General features: G+C 36.9%; 1 protein-coding gene across 5 annotated transcripts in view; it reads right to left on the reverse strand.

The window, feature by feature from the left end:
• LOC136825313 (bcl-2-related ovarian killer protein-like) overlaps positions 1–25004 on the reverse strand; it is a 206480-nt gene that overhangs the window by 111429 nt on the left and 70047 nt on the right. For 3 of the 5 annotated variants that reach the window (XM_067081458.1, XM_067081467.1, XM_067081475.1), the window contains 2 exons: positions 14106–15648; positions 6193–6415 (listed from right to left, as the gene is read on the reverse strand). In XM_067081458.1, coding sequence (XP_066937559.1) covers positions 6193–6415; positions 14106–14299 — 417 coding nt within the window. In that variant the 5' untranslated portion in view covers positions 14300–15648. The remainder of the gene's footprint in view (positions 1–6192; positions 6416–14105; positions 15649–25004) is intronic. The other 2 variants (XM_067081486.1, XM_067081497.1) reach the window with 1 other exon arrangement.

Below are 25004 nucleotides of genomic sequence, written 5' to 3' on the forward strand. Positions count from 1 at the left end.
AAGCTGCCGAGAGAGGTAGGGAAATGGTCGGTCGACTCAAAAAGAATAAGTAAATGGAAAGAATCTTGAATAATTTTTCCTTATTCCTGAGAAGCTTGCCAGAAGAGAAAAAAGAAGAAGTATAGACTGATTTAAAGTCTTGATAAGAAGACATTATCTGCAAACAATGCCAACAGCACCTGTTAGTTCCTAAGTACCGATGATATTGAGAGAGCAAGAATAATTATTTTAGCAAGTCATCTGATTGTTTTTAAATGAAGACAATAAAAAATATATTTGCCGTAAGACTTCCGTATATACAATCACAAAACAATCAGAATTACAGCTGCTTCAGACACCAACACAAACGTCTCATCAGCAAATCGTCGACAGCCTTACAACTTGTACCATCAATTTTTACAACTGATCTCTTATTTCTTTAACTTTCAAATGAATACCATATACTTCGGAAGTTTGAATTTCGAGTCAATGGCTCCTTCAGGGTTGTTCCACATAAATAGGGGTTTATGTTCAAAATAATAATAATAATAATAATCTCTACCTTGCAGGCACCCCATGCTCTCTAATCAAGGATCCTTTGTTCTAACACTTCTGCCCCTCCTTTCCTTCTAACACATCTCACTTATACGGTAAATATATTTATCGTGGCATAAACCTTTCTTTCCTGTTTAATGCCTTAATTGCTTAAGGTTTTTTGATCAAATATGTAAATGGCCTCTTCAATCATCAGTTCAAAGTTAAGTATCTTCGGTAACTTTCCTCAGTAATAGGTTATTCCGTACTTTCAATTCCCCAAACATATTTTCTCGGCACTCAAATTTCCAAAACACATTTTCCCGGCATTCAAAGAAGCTGGATTTTGTACTATTTTATTTCCCAGTCATCGTCTCTTGATATCAGTCTGACAATATCTTATTAGTTTTCTAAAACAAACAACACACTTCAACTTAAATTTCAGCTACGAATGCACTGAGAGATCTCGGTACGCTTCAGAAACGAAGTATAAATAGACTTAAATGTGCACGAGTGAAATTGATTGTTCCAGGCTTCACGATGTTTTAATTACCACCCCGGGCATGACACTGCTTCATCGTTAAACTGGCATCTCCCGCACGAAACGTTCCCTGTTTATTTCCATCCTGTTTTGTGCGGAGCATTTTCTCTTTCGTTATACGATTAGTCACCATTTCTGTTACGAAGGCATGCGCATTACTCATTATCGTCGGCTGACTATTTGTTCCTAACCTGTCAACAACGTCGCTTTCCTCGAGCTGCACTTCTTAATTTAACCCAGTCAAAACTTCTCTTAAATTATCCACTTACTCATAAAGAATTGACTCCTCAAGATATAATTACTTAAAATTTAAGAGACTGTCGGTGGCCCGCTGTCATTAAGCAACTTAATTAACGAGGGGATTTTTGGCAAAGTTTGCCCTGGGCTCACGAGATAAGGGTCTTGTTTGGGAAGCGTCTCGTATCACTTATCAGATAATTAACAAATTAACTATTTACACACGTGGTACATTTAAATGGATAAGTACAACGACAACTTTACTGTTTTCGATGCCTTTACCAAGATTTTTAGAAATGGCACCCGGATGTATGAACAAAACAAGGTTGATTATGAAAGAAGCATTTTAAATGATTCATGAAACACATAAGAAAGCAGAGAAGTTCATGGTATGAGAGTGGATGGCATGAAGGACTGACTGAACCAGTAGACCCGCGAATTCACGACAGGAAATCACGGTTATCTTTGATTTCTTATCTTTTTGCAGAGATTATTACCGGCGGTCAATACAAGTGAAAATAAGAGGAGCTTGTGCATTTTGTTCAAAGTGCTTCTCTAGATTTGGAATGTGTGAAATAACATGACTTTGTCATTGTGATTATTAAGTGTTCTTATTGGTCTGACATCGATAAAAAACCAAAGTTTTTTTGCACGCAGTATTCAAACGCATTCTTCACTTATTACAAATTTAAAATAGTATGGCCCAATACATGCTTCATTTCAAAATGTTCAATATAATTTCAATTTCTGTTTTAACGCACTGGGGTGTATTCCGTAAGCCAACACCTTTTTTAGTAAACATATTAATACCGCAAATGGCATTAACCAATATCTCACCTTTTTCTGGCATGCATGTAAGCTTACTATTGTGTTTTGACCTATGCACTACAGATATTTTATATAAAATTACGAGTCAATTGAAACACAGCTTCATTATAGTCGTATGTACCTCATCGAAATTATGACCAATGTTGTTGTGACGCGCATTTGGCCTGGAATCTGGAAATTCTTGCATTGTATCTGTCCTAATACACAACCGATTCGATGAATTAATACTAGGGTCTCATTGGACCGCAGCATTGAATAAGAGGACATTTTCTATTACTTTACAAATGAAGCGCATTAGTGCAATTGAGAGAGAGAGAGAGAGAGAGAGAGAGAGAGAGAGAGAGAGAGAGAGAGAGAGAGAGAGAGTAAACAGAATTCGATAGAGAGCTGCATCTACATTAAATTCCCGTCGATGGCTATCATGATAATATACGATTTTTTAAGAATCTTCAGTTTTCTTTGTTGGTTTCGGATATTGACTCCGGCAAAAGAAGCTATTAAGAGAGAGAGAGAGAGAGAGAGAGAGAGAGAGAGAGAGAGAGAGAGAGAGAGAGAGAGAGCGTTAATGGCTATTCCGGCATCGTGACGTTGGAAATTCGACGTTTGAAAATAATAATTTCGCATATTTTAAGTAATGACATCATTGCTTTATCGCTGCTTGTTGCAGGTAAGAGCATAAACAACTAATAATGCAAACCACTGGAGTACTTTGACAGCACTCCAAGTTGAAGATCCGCCACTAGCATTTGCGAATCACCGAATGAAAATCGCAAGCATATGAGAGATACAGCTGACATCACACAGAGGTCCTGCGGTCATGTGAATTTCGCAGAAGTATGAGAGATACAGTTGACATCACACAAAGGGATACAGCTGGCATCACACAAAGGCCCTGCGATCAAATGAATTTCGCAGAGGCATGAGAGATACAGTTATCACACAGTGAAAGCTGTGACCTTAGTTCCACAATGGACAAGTCTTCCCTTCATTTTTGTAACCACACAAGCAGATGAAAGGCAGTCCACAATTTCTGTATACTGTAAATCCACCTGTCAGGTAAGTCCTACAATATTCACTTGTGGCAGCTTGCATGAACTGGAGTATTCATATACCGCAGTATACCCGGAAATCTGCCAGCAAAGAAGTACAACGAATTTATCAACTTCTGGCCAACAAAGGGTATCAATAAAACAAAATGAATGAAAGCATTCAAGGAAAATGGGGAAATTTAATACCAAGGACACTTAAAAAAAATTGTAATCTACCTTGTTGCGTCATACAGCACGACTTTCAAGGAAGAAACGAGGGCATTAAAAAGTACTTTAAAAGAGGCTGCAGCTCGAGAACCTCTACAATAGCCTCAGAATATTCAGTCGCCTTTACCTCAAGTTATTTATCCTTGGTGGTGCGGAATAGTGCTACGCCTAGTAAAAAGATGAAACAGACGATCAACATCGCCTGTAAATTTACATGTTTAGTGTAAAATCCCCGATACTTAGAATATGACTACGTTGATCATAATACCAAACATCTTGGCAGACGTGACATTTTCCAACACTTTACAGACACACAACAGAGAACCTACATTAGGGAAATTGCAGAGCAATTTATAATAAGGATCACATTCTTACAGAGTCACTATTCAACCATTCTGTATTAGTGAAGACTATCAGTTTCTGTAGAAAAGCCGTCTCTTCGAATGACAAGTTGCTTTCTGCCAATCAATATACATTGGCAATAACTACGAAAGAAGCAAAAGCATGCGACGAAAACTAAAAAATGTTTCAAACTAAGAAACATCTCAATACATTCACTCGTAAGAGAGAGAGAGAGAGAGAGAGAGAGAGAGAGAGAGAGAGAGAGAGAGAGAGAGAGAGAGAGAGATGAACACGTGAACTACGAAATTAGGCATTCAGAAACTGTAGTTCACATTAATACCAAACTTGTCCGTTCTCGTTGTATTAAAATCTGCCTTTTGTTTGCTTTGTAGCAAATAATCACTGACAGAGCTGGAACGTAAAAGCATAACAAGAGAATTCGTAAGGCAAATAAACTAATTAACACATTTTTTAAATCAAAACATTCCTGCCACCGTTACATGCTGAAAGGTAATAAAAAAAATCGACCATAATATTAACGAAGACCAAGTTTAAATGCTAAAACTTACTCAAACACACAATATGTACTGTATATATGTATATACATACAGTGTATATATGTATATATATATATATATATATATATATATATGTGTGTGTGTGTGTGTGTGTGTGTGTGTGTGTGTGTGTGTGTAACCCAACCTTATTTAAGTGAACAGAGAATAGAGTAGGACATACAAGGCAGTAATAAGACGTCAGTTTCTAACGGCTCAAGCTCAGAGCAAGTTTGTGGCCTAATAAGCCACCAAATTATCTGGCTAACGGCTCACTAATGTCAATTATATCGCATTTTAGTGCATATCTGATGGACGCATTTAGCGATGTTGGCACACGCTCTAATTAGCTCGTACGCATTACGTTTTTTTTTTTCTCGATTATTTATTATTTTTCCATTTCAAAATGACAATTTCTTGTGCGTTTTAAAGAATGGCCTATTAGTTTTCGAAAGCAAATAATTACATAAAGAACGAAGCAAAACGAAAAGCATGGAAGCAGCCAGGGGATACCACTGTGATCTTGAATCCTAATATCACAATTTCTCATTCATTTTCTTTCACAGGGGGGCTTCTGAGTGAAACAAAACGCACACCTAAGTGACAGTGAAGAAAGATCTCAGGGCTCAAGTCGCTACAAAAATAATATTCCTAACAGCACGTGTGAAGGCAGCTTAGAACACACATCTTTCAGCGAACTCTGAGAGCATTCAACGCATGTCTGAACCACAAAGTAAGTATAACCTGCTCGGCTTCATTTTTCTCCTGATGATGTACTTGTTTCAAATTGTTTGACTTCTCTCTCAACAATCTATCGTCTACCACAAGGATGATGATGATGCCTTAAATGAAAATCCAGTTAACAAAACTACTTTCATCAACCCGTGCTGGAATTAGCATGAGTCAATCTATCTCTTTTTCTCGCAGAAACTCACAACACATACTATTCACACAATCTCTCTCTCTCTCTCTCTTACTATTCATGATGATGATGTAACCCATGACCGACCACGGAAAAGTCTCTAATTACAGACCACCCTTAAACTAGATCCAACCGAATAAAAATTAAATAAAATATATATCAAAACAGATAAGCCTCTGAACTATGTCGCCAAATTTAGCGCTCGACATTACACAAGGGTTGACAACCTTCGCCTTCTCTCATTAGGCTCTTGACTAGAATGATAAGCATATTTAGAGAAGGGCGGGGGGTGGCGGGTGTGGGGGGAGAGAAAGATGATACACACCAAATAAATAAATAAATGAATATATAAATTTTTGTTTTACCATACTCTTTTTTTATCCTTAAAGGGAGGGGGCCAGGTGTCAACCTTCTGTCTTTCAGCGAGCATTTATCGAGTGAGGTTTTTAACCACACACCTTGGGCCTTGGATGCTGAAGGGGCTTGCGTGTGGACAGCGTCTGTCTTTTTTTGGAGGTAATCCATCCAAATACTGAACAGAATCAAAGAGTAGGTGATGCAAGGAAGGTACCTGGAGCTTTACGATATGTACTAAAGAGAACAGTGTTCATGAAAGCAAAGGCTGGGGCGTATTAAGGGCCCCAGTCAACTCTTCTCAATGGAGTGTGGATGTTGAATGTGGCAAAGAAAAAGTTTGGCATCAGATGAAATGAATAGTTTGCTCAGTTACGTAGTAGATATTAAGCAATAAACAATGAACGGACGAAAAATACAGAAACATGAAAATGATCCATTAAATGGTTTGAATGTCGTCTTAGCCTTACTGTGAGGAAGGGTTAGAGAAAATTGGATTGGTCTAACGTTTTAAAAGAAAGGAGAGCCCCCCCCCCAGTTGAGTGGTGGCTGAATGGGACATAAAGAGGTTTGTTGGAATGGAATAGCCCTTGTGTCACTTATAGATTTGCATAAATCAAACAAAAAAAGGACTTGAAAACTCACCTCACAAACCTCCCACCCGCCGGCCAAATTAGCGACGGAGCGCAGCCTCTGTAGGCCTAGTTTTTTGTTGAGGAGACCTGCCCTTTTGAGTCTGGACCGAATGTACTGAGTGACAAGACACTTGGCCTGGGAGACAACAGCCTCCACGTTGACACTCCTCCAGCCGATGGTGGTGGAGATCTTCCTCGTCACTACGTCGCTCACGTTGGAGAACCGTCGTCTGCTGTCCACACCAAAAGAATAAAAAATATCAGAAGAATGTTCGTCACTTTCACGAGATCCAAACACATATTGCCTTCATTAAAAAAACAAAAATATCTTACGTAAGGATAAGGATAGTTCCTGTAAAATAGAAAATGTGAAATTCACAATGAAATACATTAATAAATAAATGTGGAATTAAGTAAAAGACACTTTTCGAGACACATCAAATGAGTATTTTTAACTTTCAACAATGGCATTCCGGAGGAATTAAAAAGTAAATGGTTGGGGGACTTGTTGAGAATGAGACTTGCCTGCTCCATGACCAAGCTCCTAAAACTAGTTTGCGATTATTCATCTCCCCAAAACTTCACCTGTGTTCTCAGCCTGCCTCTGATTTTGAATCAGTATGACCACGATACAGATCCTGATGTCAAAATTAGCCATGTTTGCATGAAGCATGACTTCCAAACTGTTTTCTTCGAGTCTAATTATTTTGACAGCAAGGTACATCAATGTGACATGGCACAAGATAAGTAATTTCCATATGCGCCTCTTGAAGGTTCACAAAATTGAGAAAATTTTCAGGATCAAACATTTTCTCTTTATACATTTTCTTTCCTTAGCATGGCTGCTCTATATCTGTATTCCAATCCTAACTTTGCACTTCATTAATTGTTCCCCTTTATCTATAATAAGTGTATTTATGTATGCTGCAGGGTATTCTTATTGTGCGAAAATCTCTGTAATTATATTGGTTATAAATCTTACTTTCCGACTGCATTTTATTTTTTTTAGTAATTTGCTATTTTTTTTATAATCCCTTTACTAAAATGCAAGCTCACTGGTGTCCGTAATACAAAATCCCAAGAAATAGCAAAAAATTTTGTGGAGGTATTTCTTCTGTGGGAAAATAACAGGTAGCGCAAGAAAGGTAGCAGGAACTCCATAATCATAATAAGTAACAATGTTTACGAATGGAAAGGCTGGCGGCGGCATATAATTAATGGAAAAACTAAAAACAATTTGGACTGAAAACTTCTTATATCGAGAAATAGCCTACACGTACCTGTAGCAGTCGCCTTTCTATTAATAAGTATTTAAACAACGCCTTAAAAACATTTAGATTTCAAGACTGTTGCAACTTGAGGAAAATATACCCACTGTCTAAATTATATGATACTGACTTTATTTGCGCATTTGTATGCAGTTATCTGTCGTCTGCTACAAAAGTGCGTGCTCAAGCCTTCTGCCTGCGTTATGTCCGTGGCCGGATCTAACAAAACAAACAAGGCAAGCACAGAAGACTAGCTCTATTTTTCTCTTATTTTACCTCGTGAATTTTTCATACTTCTATCTACGCACCTATGACAACATCGACGATTAAAATAGTAACAGCAATAGCTATATATTTATTAAAAACTCTACCCGATGCTCTTTCCAACACAACAAACCCGTTGTATAAATGGTGATGACAAAGCATTATTCCAAGTATTAGTAATAGCTCTGTTTTAGATGTGATCTAACTATATATATATATATATATATATATATATATATATATATATATATATATATATATATATAGAGATATATATATATATATATATATATATTATATATATATACATGTATATATATATATATATATATATATATATATATATATATATATATATATATATATATATATATATATATATATATATATATATATATATATATATATATATATATGTTTACGTATAAATATATATATCCATAAAAAAGCCCTAACGAATACGCTACTTATTAATTCAGTTACTAATAGACCAACCTGGCCTTGCACTAGCACTGGCTCTTTCTCTGAGAGCGGCCCATATGCCAGTGAAGAGACGAACAGAAAAAAACGACCATGTCCTCCGACGGGACGTCCCGTGGAGATTTGGTGCCGTAGAGTCACTTCGGTTAATTGGTTTGACATTTCCTTCCTTTTTCCGCTCCCTGTCTGACGAGAGACCGCCCGCTGGATAACGAGGCTACTTGGAACATGAGGGTAGCCATGACAATGATGGTACCTACGCCTTTTCATCCAAGGTCGCATATGAGCTGGGTCCTTGACAATATAGTTAATCTCTCTCTCTCTCTCTCTCTCTCTCTCTCTCTTCATATCCTTATATATATCTCCATGATGCCCTTAGTGGTGCATACATATCACTACCCAGATCACATAGCGGTACATATATCAATACAACAAAGAAACCATTCACTTTACTACACAAGCAAGTAATGAACACTCTTCCAGTTAAGCTTTTCCTGTATTTTGTAACATCAGCATCACTAAGTAAACGAAATATTCATTTACCGAGACCAAAAAAAAAAAGGGGGGGGTGTGAAATAGAAAGTCAAACAGACAGTGTCAGTGCGTTGATTTATAGAGTGCTACTTGTGTAAACAGGCTTTAAAAACAAACTACAGAGACCACAAGGTTCTTTTTTCTTATTTGTAAAGCATTTCCTTGAAATTAGAATATGGCGGGTCTAATTTCCACTTTTCATTCATTTCTCAGTAAAAATTTGACGTTCGAGCAGAGAAATAAATAAAGAAATAAATAAATAAAATTGAGAGTAACAAACTCGTTTCTCACAGTTCTTCCTTCTCCTGTTCTTGCTCTCCCCATCCTTCTCTTCCTCCTCTTGGTACCTTTCCTACTGATCCTCTTACCGCTCTTCCTCCTTCTTCAAAATATGACAAGAAAAGGCGGAGGCGATGCCTGAAAACGTTTCGACACAAGTTCTGGGAACCGCGCAGCGAGGAAAAGGGGCGTCCATTAGAAAAATGACTACATCTTGCTTCTCTGAGAAGTCTACCAAACAAAGTCCTGTGCTGCTGTTTCGCTGCGTCTATCACAGTCCATCTGAAGGTGCTATTTCATCTTTTTTATTATTAAATTATTTGTATTTATTCACTGATTTTTAATCACGGTCAATAACACGATCGTTTTCAAGGTCGAGTCATTGTTTGTTATGATTTGTTTCATTGCTTATATTTTACATATCAGTCTCTCTCTCTCTCTCTCTCTCTTCTCTCTCTCTCTCTCTCTCTCTCTCTCTCTCTCTATTAAACAGCAACGTGATGAATCTGAAGGACTTTGCTGTTTAGTTTCGGCATCTGCGTCACTTACATATAATTTATGTAATTGCATATCATTAAATCAACATGAAATTACGACTGTCTGTCTTTTTGTATGTATGTATGTATATACATATGTATGTATGTATAAAGTATGTATGTTTGTACGTGTGAGCCTAAAAATTATAAACAAATTATCCCAAGTGTGTTCGCTCCACCACACTTCGTTAAGTGCGGTGACTGTGTACACTGTACAGTAAGGTGCACGTCTATGCATTTTTGCTTGAAAGTCCACAAATTAGATAGAGCTATTTGTGACATACACAAAACCAAGAGCCTGAGTCAATATTTAAAGAGAAAATCCTAACACTCACAGGAAATGTGTAAGGCCTCTGCCAAAATATATACTTTACCGCAGACACTACATAAACTTTACTTTGCAATGTTGCAAACAGAGATGTATTATTTCCAAGATATAACAATTCTGGCTGCACCATGGAGTGTCAGGTATTCTGATATATAAATATTGCTATATTTTTCTTATACAACATCGAATAAATAAAATTACCATACCAAGAACGCATACACCGATAATAATAATAATAATTCTGACTGGGCTATGGAGTGTCAGATATTCTGATATATAAATATTGCTATTATTGTCCTGTGCAACAACGAAGATATAAAATCACGATACCGAGAACGCATAAACCGATAATAATAATAATAATAATAATAATAATAATAATACACAATAATAATAATAATAATAATAATAATAATCTCACCTGAAAACAGACAATAAACGCAGTCTCCTCCTTGGGAATTTGAACCACTGACCCGTAATTTTTTCAGGCCAACTGTATATTTACGCAGCCACAGGAGGAATAAAAACTTTGATATGCCACTATGTATAATTAGGAATCACTGAGGGCATACTGTATCAAACTCTATGGTTTCACTCATTCCTCGCCAAGCAAGTAGTGAGAAACAAAGTTTTCAAAGTATATGCAGTGGTATATAGGTTCCACTCCTTATAAGGAACTCGTGGCTGGGTGGATAAATTGTTTGGCCTGGCAAACTGCAGACAAGCGGTTCAAATCCCAAAAGGCAGGATTTGTTTTTATCAATACACATACACAATAATAATAATAATAATAATAATAATAATAATAATAATAATAATAATAATAATAATAATAATAATAATAATAATCACAAACAACAACAACAACAACAATAATAATAATAATAATAATAATAATAATAATAATAATAATAATAATAATAAAACTGAGATGTTATGATGATGAGGAGAGGTGGTGACATAAATACTTCCACGGTAAAAATAATAAGACCGACCAAGAGAAAAAGAAGGACTGCTTGGCTAGACAGACAAGAGAAGCACAGAGCATAAACACATACGAGAAAAATTATTTGCTTTTGCTGTGGTACTACAGAAGTAATATTGTTACGATTTTACTAACTACTTTCAAGTGACAAGAGAGAGAGAGAGAGAGAGAGAGAGAGAGAGAGACTTTTACGAGCAAACTACATCAGCCAGTGCTAGACTCTACGATTTATATTGTGGAGACACTTCGGTCTCTTTATATTCTTCAAGGACTGTCTAGTGCGCATGTGCCACAAGAACAATAAAAATACAAATGGAAGTTAGAATTCTCTTTTAAATGATGACTTCATGACGGTACGTTAACAGATCTGATGGATAAATAAGTTACAAATCAAAGAAGCGATGTTATCATTAATGTTTACAACAATTATTCGAGTTTATTAATAAAGCCATGGCCATATAATAAATACTTTATGATATGCCAAAGTGTATATCAACACATCAAGAAGAGTTCTCTGAAGAGAAGCTATTAAAATTTGTCCTGTTTATTTTTATCCAAGTGCTGGACTTCTGATTTTCCAGAAGTTCTGCAGTTTAGGATGAGATTGCTAGCCCCATGTCCTTCTCCACCATGTGCAAGGCGGAATATAAAATTTAGGCCAATAGCCAAGCGCTGGGACATATGAGGTCATTCAACGCTGAAAGGGATAGTGAATGAGAAAAGGTTTTAAAGGTATAAAAGGAGGAAACCCCTGCGATTGCATTATGAGACAACTGTCAGGAGAAGGTGGAAAGTAAGATGGAAGAAAGAAAATATGAACGGAGGTACAGTAATTAGCTTGGGTCAGCAGAGGCACAAACGTTTGAACAAAAAGATTAAATCGTTTAGTTTCGGTCGGGAATCGAGCCGGTTCTCTCTCAGGTGAGGCGAGCGTGTTGACCTCAGATGCTTCAAAAGACTCGCCAAAACGTTCGTTTATTGTGGGAATAAGACACCCCACGGGATAAATGGATTAATTTGTTGTTTCGAAAATATCTAATACTAATATGAAATGCTAAAATTCAAGAGATTATCCTTCCTACCTGATAATCATTCTCAATTACCTTTCTTTTTTCTTACTGCGTGGTGGTTAATTAAAGAACATAAATATAATTATGACCAGGAAATTGCGGTCTCGTAATTAATAAGAGGTGGTCTAATGGATGCGAGGGTGTACAGTATATTTGCCTGTAGATTGCGAGGAAAAACATTTGGGCATGCACTCATACTATATATATATATATATATATATATATATATATATATATATATATATATATATATATATATATATCCAGTTAATTTGAACTTTCAACTCACTTGAAAATGCAATGAAAGTCATGTTTGTATGCATAAGAAAATTGTGATTATTATTTATATATATATATATATTTATATTTATATATATATACACACACACACACACACACACACATATATATATATATATATATATATATATATATATATATATATATATATATATATATATATATATATATATAATGACTTTCATTCCATTTTCCAGTGAGTTGAAAGTTCAAATTAACTGCATCCTGACCTATAGCTGACGATATGAAAATTATTTAATTTATTCTGAGGTTATTCAAGTCTTAAGATATATGTAGAATATAAGTTTTTATATGTACATATATCTGGAAGGGTCGGAAGCAGAAGAGGGGAATTTTAGTACGAGAGAGAGAGAGAGAGAGAGAGAGAGAGAGAGAGAGACAGAAGGCGGAAGAGTAAACACAGTGCGGGGCAGACCCTCCTCCAATGTCTGCGTTTGAAAGTTGGTCATGGTGGGGCTTCACAACAATTCTGTCTTGTTCATTTGACTGCCTTCTGCCTTCGGCTGCCTGTGGAGTGATTCCGGCCTTTAGTGATTTTGAAGCTGACTGCAGGCCTCAAAAATAAGAGGAAAATGTAAGTGTATGTATTACGTGGAAGTCTGTGGACTTTGCATTTACTACGAACGTCGGTTATGAAGAATGTCTGAGAGGGGAGCTATTCATGAATGCATGCACAACACACTATACTGCTTTTGTCCTTCCTTGCGTTGTTCATTTGTATGTATCTCCACTGACCCATTACGATCCACTGATAAAAACCGTGAGAAGAATATTAATGGGAAAATAATTTCAGTAAAGAAGCGAGGTGAAAAGGTTAGCGATATCTCAAATTTTATTCTGCAACTCCTAATGCGATTTTAATGACTTCATCATGGTCGTCACATACACACACATACACGGGGAGAGAGAGAGAGAGAGAGAGAGAGAATCGCAAAATGAACAGACGGCCACTACTTTGCGACCAATGTTAACCGTATTATTATATTCAAGAGAAGATGAATACGAATATAAAATTTAGGCCAAAGGCCAAGCACTGGGACCCAGGTCGTCATTCAGCGTTGAAAGGGAAACAGGTTTGAAAGGTGTAACGGAAGAAAAACCTCGCAGTTGCACTATGAAACAATTGTTAGGAGAGAGTGAAAAGTAAGATGGAAGAAAGAGAATATGAAATGAGGTACAGTAAAAGGAATAAAAGGGGTTGCAGTCTCAAATGTTGATAAAAACAACTTGCAGAGGCATGAAACGATCGGTAAGAGCTGCTATTCGTCATCAGTGATATCTCTCTTTGATACCGCACCCTCAGTGATAACGCTACTTAAACTCACTAAATCTCTTTGTAATTACACCATCACACAATTTTTTTTACAGAGATATGCTTCCCTCTAGCGTAACTAAAGTACCACAGTTTTATTCTTTATTATAAGACATAGGCTTTTTGTCCAAATAATAATAAATATAAAACACTTCAAAAAAGCAAAAAAATGAAAAATAAGATTCCTTTTTTTTCTATCAGGAATGAGCCCACCATTCGCCATTCAACCGTCAATTTTAATTATGGTTAATTAGATGGTCATTTGATTCATCAGATCAATAATGACTTTACTCATCGCTGACTTCCAATAACTCACTCAGTCACTATCTCGTAACGAATGATATCGGGTCACCTTCATTCGACGCCTACCTCTCTTCCTTTGTTTATTACGTTTCCTATGCCGCAAGTTTCCAAGACAGATTAACGTAGACTGAAAATGCAAACTATTCAGTACAAAGACTTTGCATTCAAATTTCCCCCAGATAAACAAACACCCTGAACAGCTAATTACTTGAATAATTCAACAGCCCAAAAAAAAGAACCTACCTGGCGGGTGACCCAGACCTGGATATCGATCTGTGGTGCATTGATCCTCCGGGTATCTCCAGCGACCTGGAGGACATGATGGGCACGGAGGTCTTCCTCATCCTCATGCTGGCGGGGCCCCCTCCGCTGATGCCCATACTCATCCCGGCACCAACGCCCACGCTGCCGAAGCTCTCGAAGGTGTGGGAAGACATGGCGGACGCGGGAGGTGGGAGATCACGGAGGAAAGGTGCGAGTTCAGTACTCAAACAACTAAAAGTCTGAGTCCCATATCAGGGGCTTCTCTAAGGATCCTTAAAAATGCTCTTTAAGGAAGAAGCCAGGATTTGCTTTTCGATCCCATCTGCTTTTTCACTATCCCTCTCTCTTGTCCATGTCTGTCAAAGACGGAGGGTCACAGCAGCTGACCTACAGCACACACAACTGATCTCATTACCGTCAGAGAAAATAACTATGCTGTGATCACACAATCATCTCAGTTTAATGCGTTCGAGGAAATAAAAATCGTCCTCTTAAGATATTTAGTTTAACAAAATCACAAAGGTATGAAAATTTTGGTTATAATTTCTCTAATATAAAAAAAAAATAGTCCTGACACAAGCAGCGTGTCAGAGGATATCACTGGTAGGTTATGTGGCTTTGATTTCTATTCAAATTATCGCATTCTGAGCAGTGTAATTCCAGCAGTGTCATCTCTCGCAAAACTAGTAAGAGGCAGCTACCCCTCCAATGGCAATCTAAATCTTGGATGAAATTCACGTCGAGCCAATTACAGGTGGGCAGAAGCCCCAAGAGCTGAGTCACACGAGTGGAAAATTTAATTACAAATAATTATTTTAATCATCACTTTGATCGCAAATGTTTCAAATCGATATTACCTATGTCAAATCTAGATCCATTTGTACACAGTAATTTCGACTGGTAATTTCGAATCTAGTAATTACTGGCTGATCAATAAACTTTCAAACACTTTATTCACGTCACCAGTAACACCAATATTAGATATAACTGACAATTCTAATTTTTTTCTTCAACTTCTGATTCACTTTATCACATTTCCTTCCATTTCCCTTTAGTGTCAGCCAGTGCTGTGGTCATCGATTCCGTTTCTTACAACTTCTCCCACTGTCACTTTCCAAGCCGTGTGATTCCGCATGTTGGGGGCGTGAACGTTATCAGATATGATCACAGACCTGCCAGAACCTTATCGCTTCCAGGAAACGCCGAGCCTCGCACACCCTACTAGATTATCCACCAGTCTTGCCTTCTTAAGTCTCCCATTCTCTGTACGCCCATGAAAACGGCAATGGACATATGTTAATTATCAGATAAGCAGGAATGGGAGAGGGAGAGAGAGATAGAGAGAGCCTTTGGTAAGGTTACAGAAGCCGGGTGACCTTCTCTCCTACTGTGGCGCCCAAGAAGAAAACAAGCGAATGTTTCCCCCTCTAGTGGCGGACTTGTACTTAGTAGTCAGTCCAGCTAACCAATCACAGGAAAACATTTGGCCCCACAAACGTCAGTTCGCCACGGCCAGCATCACCTGTAATAAGCAGAGAACAAATGTTACCGCAATATCGTATCTGAGATCGGCTTTGCCAGTTGCTAATTACCAGGCTTTATGGCGTGTAACTTACAATCAGCATCTGGTTTTCCATCCCGTCGTAATCAGTTACACGAAAGCTGTTGCTCTTATCAGTGTTATTATTAGAATGAATTAGTTCTGACAATTTAATTTAAATCTTGTTTGCAGCGTTATCCAGGCACTAACTTATATTATTTTCAAAGTTTTGCTTATCATTAAGATCATTGCATACATACGTGACTGAAAATTATACAGAAATTCTTTAATGTTTGTCTTAAGAATCTTTCATCTCTTACATTTAAATGTAAGGGGACCAAATATTTATCTAGAAAAGTATTGAATTTGAATGTGACACTAAAACCTTCAGCCTAATAAGTCAGGGATATCTTAGTAGTGAATCTGGGGAATTATTGTTATTCAAAATGAGCAGAAACTCACAAGAAACTAGAGAAATGTCATTAACATGCAATAATACGGATAAATCACTCAACAGATGAATAAGTACGTATACAAACAGCTTCGGAAATCACAAAATTAAGACATTAATTCATGGTGTGTTTAAGCAGTACTGCACAACAACCTCTCTTTAAACTAACGCTCATCAGCAATAATAGGCCAATATTGCCACGACACCGCTGCCCGCATTGACCGAACATGAAATAAAAGAACTCCGGTACTGAGCGGCGTGACCACACGGCTGATACTCTGCAAAGCGAGCAGCACGCACTACATCCTCAAGAAATTTAGTTGACTCTTGAAACAAACTTCTTGAAAGATGGCCAGAAAGGCTTATCTTCAAGCGAAGGACTAAATCATAATCAAACAATATATACTGTCTAAAAGATTAAAATCTTGGGATTCTGTTGATGTCCGGACAGGGAACATATTTCATTACCATTTAAACCAGTACAATGAAAGCTTGATTAGCTGGTGTTATTAAGGTTATTTTTTTATACCATTTTAGGAACGAATGAATTCTTTAATTACTTCGGTAAACTAATAGTTAATGGTTTTAGCATATGAACAACTGAAATAGGCTACATTAATTTTGAGGTAAATTTACGAAAACTTAGTTGTCTTGCACTAAGCATAAACTTCTGATTAATGGACTTATTCAAGAAATAGTTCGTATTAAGTATATTACTTGGTCAGAAGCTTCATGACTGCTCCCTAAAGTCAGACACAAACAGAACGATTAGGCCCTTGTCACAGCAAGAGCACCACTCACTGCCATTACTGGCGCCATGGCATCACAAGACGGCGCCAAAAAAAAAAAAAACACTAAAAAATAAATAAAAAATCGCCAGTGTGACGACGTCTTTCAAAGCATAGCGCAGCAGACAAGTTTCTGGCCGCATTAGAGTGTCCTTTAACTGGTGTAAGAGAAATTTTGGTGTCGAAAGTAAGCTGCTACATCCATATTCAAACACACTGTTACTTACGAAAAGCGAATCGTACAATGAAGCATGGTGCGAAATAAATGAATGAATAAAGTCCCAGTTTTAATAGTTCAACCTCATGCTTCAGAGACTCTACACAATTTAATGATCCATTTCTAATATCGGTTAAAGCTGGCAGCAATTTCTTCTCACGTTTGGGGTAGGCAAAAAAGCTGTAGACTGCTGAAGAGGATCTTTCGTGTTACATTCTACTCGATGAATGCGTAGGGCTCAAGTCGGAAAGATAAAGAATTGTTCAAAATGCATTCGGCTGCAAGGCTACATTTGGTTCGACATCACATGAAGGGCTTTGCACAGAGACAACTTTACATATGGCACTGTACTCTATTGTTGTATTGCACGATTTCTATAGTGTGTGATTATGCAAGATAATTCAGTGACTGCATTACATAGTATTTCATTTCTGCACTATAACGTTTATTCCAAAAAGCATACTTAATACTATCCATTTCGTGGACAAGTTCATCAGTTAGAATGATGTGGTCAGTATAGGACAACAGTTAGTATTTGTAAATTTGGGCTTAATTATTTATTTTATTATATGCTGATTCAAAAATTACCAAGGCTTTGGACTTACAGATTAACGTGTAATCCAAATACAAATCCAAATACGATCAACAAAGTGGTCCGCAGTTTAACATAAACTCGAAACAGAATCCAAACTGTGATGAAACCAAGTGCAAGGACCAAGATTACATTACCTAAATTAATGTATATAGGATAATTATTAATTTTATTTTTCAGAAGTTGAAATCAACTGGTATGGAACAAGCCCGTAAGGGTCATTGATTTGAAATTCAAGCTTCCAAAGAATGTGGTGTTCATTTGAAAGAAGTAACAGAAGTTTACACGAAATACATAAAGAAATCAGTTATTAGAAAAGAAACATAAATTAACAAATTAATAGATAAAATGTAAGTAAATTGTCAAATACAAGGGGAATTGCTTTAGGATAGTAAGGCATTCCATCATCTTCGTTTGAACTTTTGAGGTTCCAGTTGCACAACATCCTCAGGAGAATGTTCCACAGTCCAACAGTGTGAGGAATATAGGACCTCTGCAACTGAGAAGTTCGACAGCAAGGAACAATTACTTCATATAACAAATATCCATGAAATTGGAGTGATTGCGGTCTCTTCTTTAAACAGCTTCATGTATCAGAATTTACTTCCTTTGAGTAACCAAGCAAATAAACTGACGCTCTCACAACTCACTAACACTCCTAAGAACAGTGGTCACCTCTGACATATGCATCAAAAGGATATTCTCAACTCCAATGTAAAACGTTTATCAGCTATCTCAAGTCATCCATTAAACGCCCTCTCAGTCTAAAAACCCCACTCAAGCACTTCCAATAAAAGACATCCTTGTCTGATTAAAACTCCATCAAAATGCAAATCAGCTCTTCCTGGAAACCGCCTTTCAGATAAGACTGTTGACTCAATCCGTCACCAAGAAGCTTTCCTCGACGGCCCGAGCTCATCGATCTGCGGGACCTTATCTCGAGATCACTCTGATAAATTGTCGGTGGCTCTCGTCGTCGTCTCCGGTGATGATGATGCTCTCTTCATCTCACCGGCAGCTTCTTTGATTCTGTCAGCTTTTTACTTAGATGAGCAGACGAGTGCGAAGATTAGATCTTCCACACGGGCAGAATCAAATGAAAGTTGAGAGACAACATTATTCTACAGTAAAATACCATTGTATGAAATAAATGGCGATATTTATAATAAATAAATGTATCGACTATTTACTATCTAATCTTCACTCAAATTATTCCACTCTGCTCTCTCTCTCTCTCTCTCCTCTCTCTCTCTCTCTCTCTCTCTCTCTCTCTCTCTCTCTCTTTCATATATATATACATATCATATGTGTGTGTATATATATATATAATATATATATATATATATATATATATATATATATATATATATATATATATATATATATATATATATATATATATATATACTGTAATATATATGTATGATGTATATACATCGTACATTTAAAAATTAAAGTGTGAAGGCCTGCATTCAACTATAAACCATTTATAGCATTCATTTTCATTTTTACAATCTTTACAGTAAAAGTATCTATTTTCTCTGCGTATCTTTTTACACTATCAATCGCGCTGACAAATTTGTGTTAACGTTGGCCCTGGCCGCATACCTAACAGAAAGTTGAGGTGGCTGTATGCATTTTCATAAAACTATAAGGGGAGTGTCGTCAGCGAAGGAAATGCCCATAAATTACAATTCCAAGTGACCCGAATTCACATCCGGTTGGAAAATAACAGGACTGTCGGTCTCGTGTCAAAAGCGGACTTTCGGTCTCGTGTCAAAAGTGGACTTTCGGTCTCGTGTCAAAAGCGGACTTTCGGTCTCGTGTCAAAAGCGGACTTTCGGTCTCGTGTCAAAATGGACTTTCGGTCTCGTGTCAAAAGCGGACTTTCGGTCTCGTGTCAAAAGCGGACTTTCGGTCTCGTGTCAAAGCGGATTCATTAAATTTATGCGGTGTGATCTAGGTGTTGTAAAGGTTTGCAGAAATCCATTCTCTGCCGGATTCCCTTTAATATTTCCTTATCATATATCTCATCATCACAGAGAGAGAGAGAGAGAGAGAGAGAGAGAGAGAGATTAGTTCATCGGAGATAAGCAGCATTGTTAGCGGATGCAGTCACTGATAATCACGGCACAAAGGACGTCGGAGTTAGATGATCGGATAAAATGTCAACAAACAAAATTCAGTCTGAGGAATCTGCCGTTGGCTCATCTGGGATCCGATGTGTTGGGTGTAAACATGACGTTCTCCTTATCGCCACTATGTCTCAAAATGTGATATTTTAAGGACCTATTCAAATGTTTACCCAGTTCGTCATCGCACGAGGAAATAAAAGAAATCGACGATAATATTCTGCAAGTGAGCCAAAGAGTTGCCGCAGTCAGATAAACATGTCTCTTCAGCTGAACGACGCAGGAGATCCGCAGTGTTACCAACCTCCTCTTATCTTTTATTTCAGAACATGCACGTCGTTTATTTTATCGTGCATTTAAATCCCTCCGTCAGTTTACACAGATTTCTTATCTACGTTCTCTGACTGTTATCTATGATTATCTTTTATTAAATCGAGTGGAATTCTTAAGTAGACAATTCGCCGGTCTATTGACCATCGCCATCACCTCACAATGGTTTCATTCTCGACTGCGACAATCTCGGTGACCAACTCTGAAGGAACCAACCATCTTTCTCATCGGAGAAAACAAAAAACAAGTACAAAAATGCACTTCGGCGGAATCGACTTTTCTGTACACCCGCTACAGCGTATAATCAAGGCCACCGAAAATACATCTGTCTTTTGGTGGTCTCGGTATAATGCTGTATGAACCGCGGCCCATGAAACTTTAACCACAGTCAGGTGGTGGCCTACCCTATATGGTTGCCAGAAGCAAGATTATGGCTAACACAACATAAATAAAATGCAAAAACTACTGAGGCTGAGGGCTTCCATTTTGACATGTTTGATGATTGGAGGGTAGATGATCAACATACAAATTTGCTGCCCTCAGTGGTTTTAAGATCTGAGGGCGGGCAGAGAAAAGGTTTGGACAGAAAAAAGTGCGAACGGACAGACAAAGCCGGCACAATAGTTTTCTTGTCAGAAAATAAAAACGTTGAAACAAAGGAAAAGTCCTGTGGGTCCTTTCGGCCACGCTCTCAAGAAGCCATAAGCAACCGAGCACACGACATACGGGCATGTCGAGTACAATATTCGGTATCATCCACGAATATAAATCCAGCATGACCACAACACCACATTACTCACCACAAAAACAAGCCCACACGATCCCGCAAAACGCAAGTACAGAGAGAGCCAGCCATGTGGGAAGCAACGAGTATCCAGGAGTCGAAATTCGAAATTCCGTCCGTTTCATTTTGGTTTCTCTTTCTTTTCTTCATTCACTGCATGCAGTGCGTTGACCTTCATCTGTCCATCTACAGAAGGTTATCCTTAATTTCAGAGGTTTGCGCATGATTTGAAAATATCAAATGGATTGGAAAAAATAAAAGCCAAAGGCCAAGCGCTGGTACCTATGAGGTCATTCAGCGTTGAAAATAATGATGAAACAATTGTAAGGAAAGGGGGGAAGTAAAGATAGAAGAAAGATAATATGAACGGAGGTATAGCAAAAGGAATGAAAGGAGTTGCAGCTACGAGCCGAATGGGTGCTGTAAAGAACATTAAATGCCCTGCAATTACTTGAAAGGTGCACTAACGACATATCCCTCGGAATAGAAAATATCAAATATTATACAGTAATTCTATATTATTATTACAGTAAACTAGAAATAGCGAAATAGCAATATAATATTTGCCCTTTACCGTTTTTCAAACACTAAATATGATCAACTGCAAAATCCTCGAAAGGACTGCACTGTAGGCAGTTGGAAATCTGAACATAAACATTCATTTAGATCACTGTTAACAAATTTGACGAGAACAGAACTACTCGTCACTAATCCGCACATAGAAAAAAAAAAAAAAAAAAAAAACTGGCAGCTCGTTACCGCGAACATATAATGCGACTTAAAGAATGGCATCAAAATAAAGTGACGAAACGTAAAAATCAAACATGAAACAGGCGCCCACCACGGCACCTCAAGGCTGCAACGGGTTTTCTCTTGCCGTGCCGTTTTACTGACCGTAAAGTTCTCTTTCGTAACGCTGAAACTGACTTCACTCGCCATACCAACAGCCAGGTGGCTTCGAAAGCAAACAAACGGGGTCCATCTTGACGCATCTTTGTCAGACGCTCTAAACATCTGAACCAAACATGGAACACTGTCAAGTAGTCGATTGTATCTATCTAAATGTCACTTCTTCAATGCACTTTCTCAATGACGTGGTGCGAGCACGCGTACAACAAACACAAGCGCACACACATATATAAATATGTGTATATATATATATATATATGTACATAGGCTATATATACACACAAATACAAATTTATTATATACTCGTATATAATAAACACATATAGATGGACAGACAAGAGATACAGATGTAGAAATAAATATGTGTATGTAGTCTCAGTAACGGGGCAGCTGCTCGGAAATCTTAGCTCGATGGTAACATTGCCAAGGCCAAGTAGAACATTTTATTTAGCAAGCTCCTGAGGTATATAACCTCTAAATTTCAGCCTGATGATGAGGTTTACATACCTCAAGCTCATAAATAAGATATTCTACTTGGCTTAATATATTAACATAGGACACGTGTATGTATATATATATATATATATATATATATATACCATATATATATATATATATATATATATATATATATATATATATATATATATATATAAAGATAAAAATTCACGAAGGAGAAACACTTTGGAGTGCTGCCAGGCCTTTCGACTCTTTCCTGCTAAGTAAAGGATAGAGAAGAGTCGAAGGCCTTGCAGCACTCCAGTGTTTCCTAACTAAAAGTTTTTGCCTCTTTATTTATATATATATATTCATCACGTTCCATATTTTCGTAATTCAGTTATACACACACACATATACATATATGTACAGTATATATATATAATATATATACATATATATATATTTATATATATATATATATATATATCTCTATATATATATATATATATAGTGTGCGTGTGAGACCAGAGCAGTTAATTGTACCTGGAAGAGAGTTAACTGAGGTGGGTTTTAACACGAGTAGAGAATGGCATGGAGGGAGAAGCCTCATCCGACAACTCTTGCTAAGAACAAGTAAACAGCAAGTTATATATATATATATATATATATATATATATATATATATATAAATATATATATATATATATTTATATATATTTATATATATATATATAAATATATATATATATATATATATATATATATATATATATATATATTTATATATATTTATATATATATATATATATATATATATATATATATATATATATATACATATATATATATATAGAAAGATATAATATCTTTGCACAAAAACAAGAGTAAATACATAATTAAGCGTACATGTAATATAACTACTAGTTGGAAGAAATGCTTAAGAACAAATAAATACAGTTTATTATCCATATAAACACATAAGCATTGCTAAACAAATGGCAGACATGTCTCATCCCCCAATTATACAGCTGACTGGTCAGGTAATCCAACCAATCATTTTTCAATCAAAAGACCTAATCTTTCTCCCAGCCATCACAAAAACTAGACCTATGAATACCTCAGCCTTTGATGGATAATTAAAACTGAAATCACGCTATGAATTGTTCTCCAATAGCGATCGCGCCTCCTACTTGGTAAATAAATAATAATAATAATAATAATAATAATAATAATAATAATAATAATAATAATAATAATAATAATAATAATAATAAAAGGTTATCATTTCAGTAACACTGATACCAGGATGTACCTCATATATTCATTCAATTTTCCTCGTGTGTGCAGAACTGCGGAATGACTTTAGACCTGGGCATAAATCATAGCTTTGATGTGAGACTTTACGAAAAGTAAGAATCTAATAGAAAATTAATTATATAAGAACGCAAGAGCCCAAATTTTTAAGAAAGATTCACTGCCTTCCACTAACTAATCATGGAACAAATAAAACGCAAAAGAACACGAATTTTGCTTGCAGTCTTACATGAAAATTAGAAGAGAAGCATATAGTGAAAAATATCAAAACCTCGATAACATTCAGCGTAGCAAGAAACATAAAAAGCCTCATGAGCAAAATCGGCACCAGCGCTCCGCCTCGACGATTCCTATTTCCAAAGAACATTTGTGATCAGCGGAGAGAAACTAAATCAATTGGAGGCTTCACAATTAGAGAGCGTCATTAGCAACGCTCATCAGCATATAAAAGTGACATAGTTGCCGTCATCAATACACGCGAGGGAGAAAGCTCATTTACATAACGATGGCAAAAGCTCGCTAAGTGATTTGGAGAGAGCTCGTGTAATTGGGAACGACACGGCGAGAAGGGAAGCTAATTGGCACATAAAACTGGGGCGCGTTCGCTGCACAGAAAAAGGCGACACTTTACGACGCGTTAAGTGTAACAGAGAATGAAAGGAGCTGATATACGACCCTCTTCATGCACTCTTGAACCTCGCCTCACACAGCGAGACACCAGAGTTCAATCCCACGGATGGGGAACGGCTGTGGCCGGTTTCCTGAAAAATCCATGGTCCCCCTGCTGACCTATGCAGCGAATTACTTATCTGGTGGTTAGTCGGCTGTAGTAAGTCGCAGCCAGATGGCATAAAAGGTTAGGAACATCAACCTCATCCAAAAATCATTGTTGAGATACCTGAAATTAATAATCTCTGGAGTACCCCCTCTATTGTAGGCCTATGTATGGATCTGATAACCATATGTATGGCGCCTTTAAATATAAAATTCATGCACACACACATTTTATATATATATATTTACAGTATATATATAATATTATATATATATATATATATATATATATATATACATATAATTTGTACACATAACTGCCACATCTTTAGCAAATTCGATACCAAAAGTAAGCAGCCAGAAATCTAACAAGAAAATTAGCACCAGCACGATAGCCTCACTCAGCGTCAAACAGATAAACATTAAAATTTGCAAAATATAAAAGAAACCTTAACAGAACAAACAAATTGGCAATGAAGAAGAATGGGGCGAGACGCGACTGACATCATTTCCATCACATGTTCATTTAACTGTAACAAGTTTCTGGGGAGGAAATCTTGAAGTCGAGATTCGGTTTCTCCCAGCACGCTTTATTGATGGTACTAA

The sequence above is a fragment of the Macrobrachium rosenbergii genome, chromosome 3, assembly GCF_040412425.1.
Source record: "Macrobrachium rosenbergii isolate ZJJX-2024 chromosome 3, ASM4041242v1, whole genome shotgun sequence".
NCBI lineage: Eukaryota > Metazoa > Arthropoda > Malacostraca > Decapoda > Palaemonidae > Macrobrachium > Macrobrachium rosenbergii.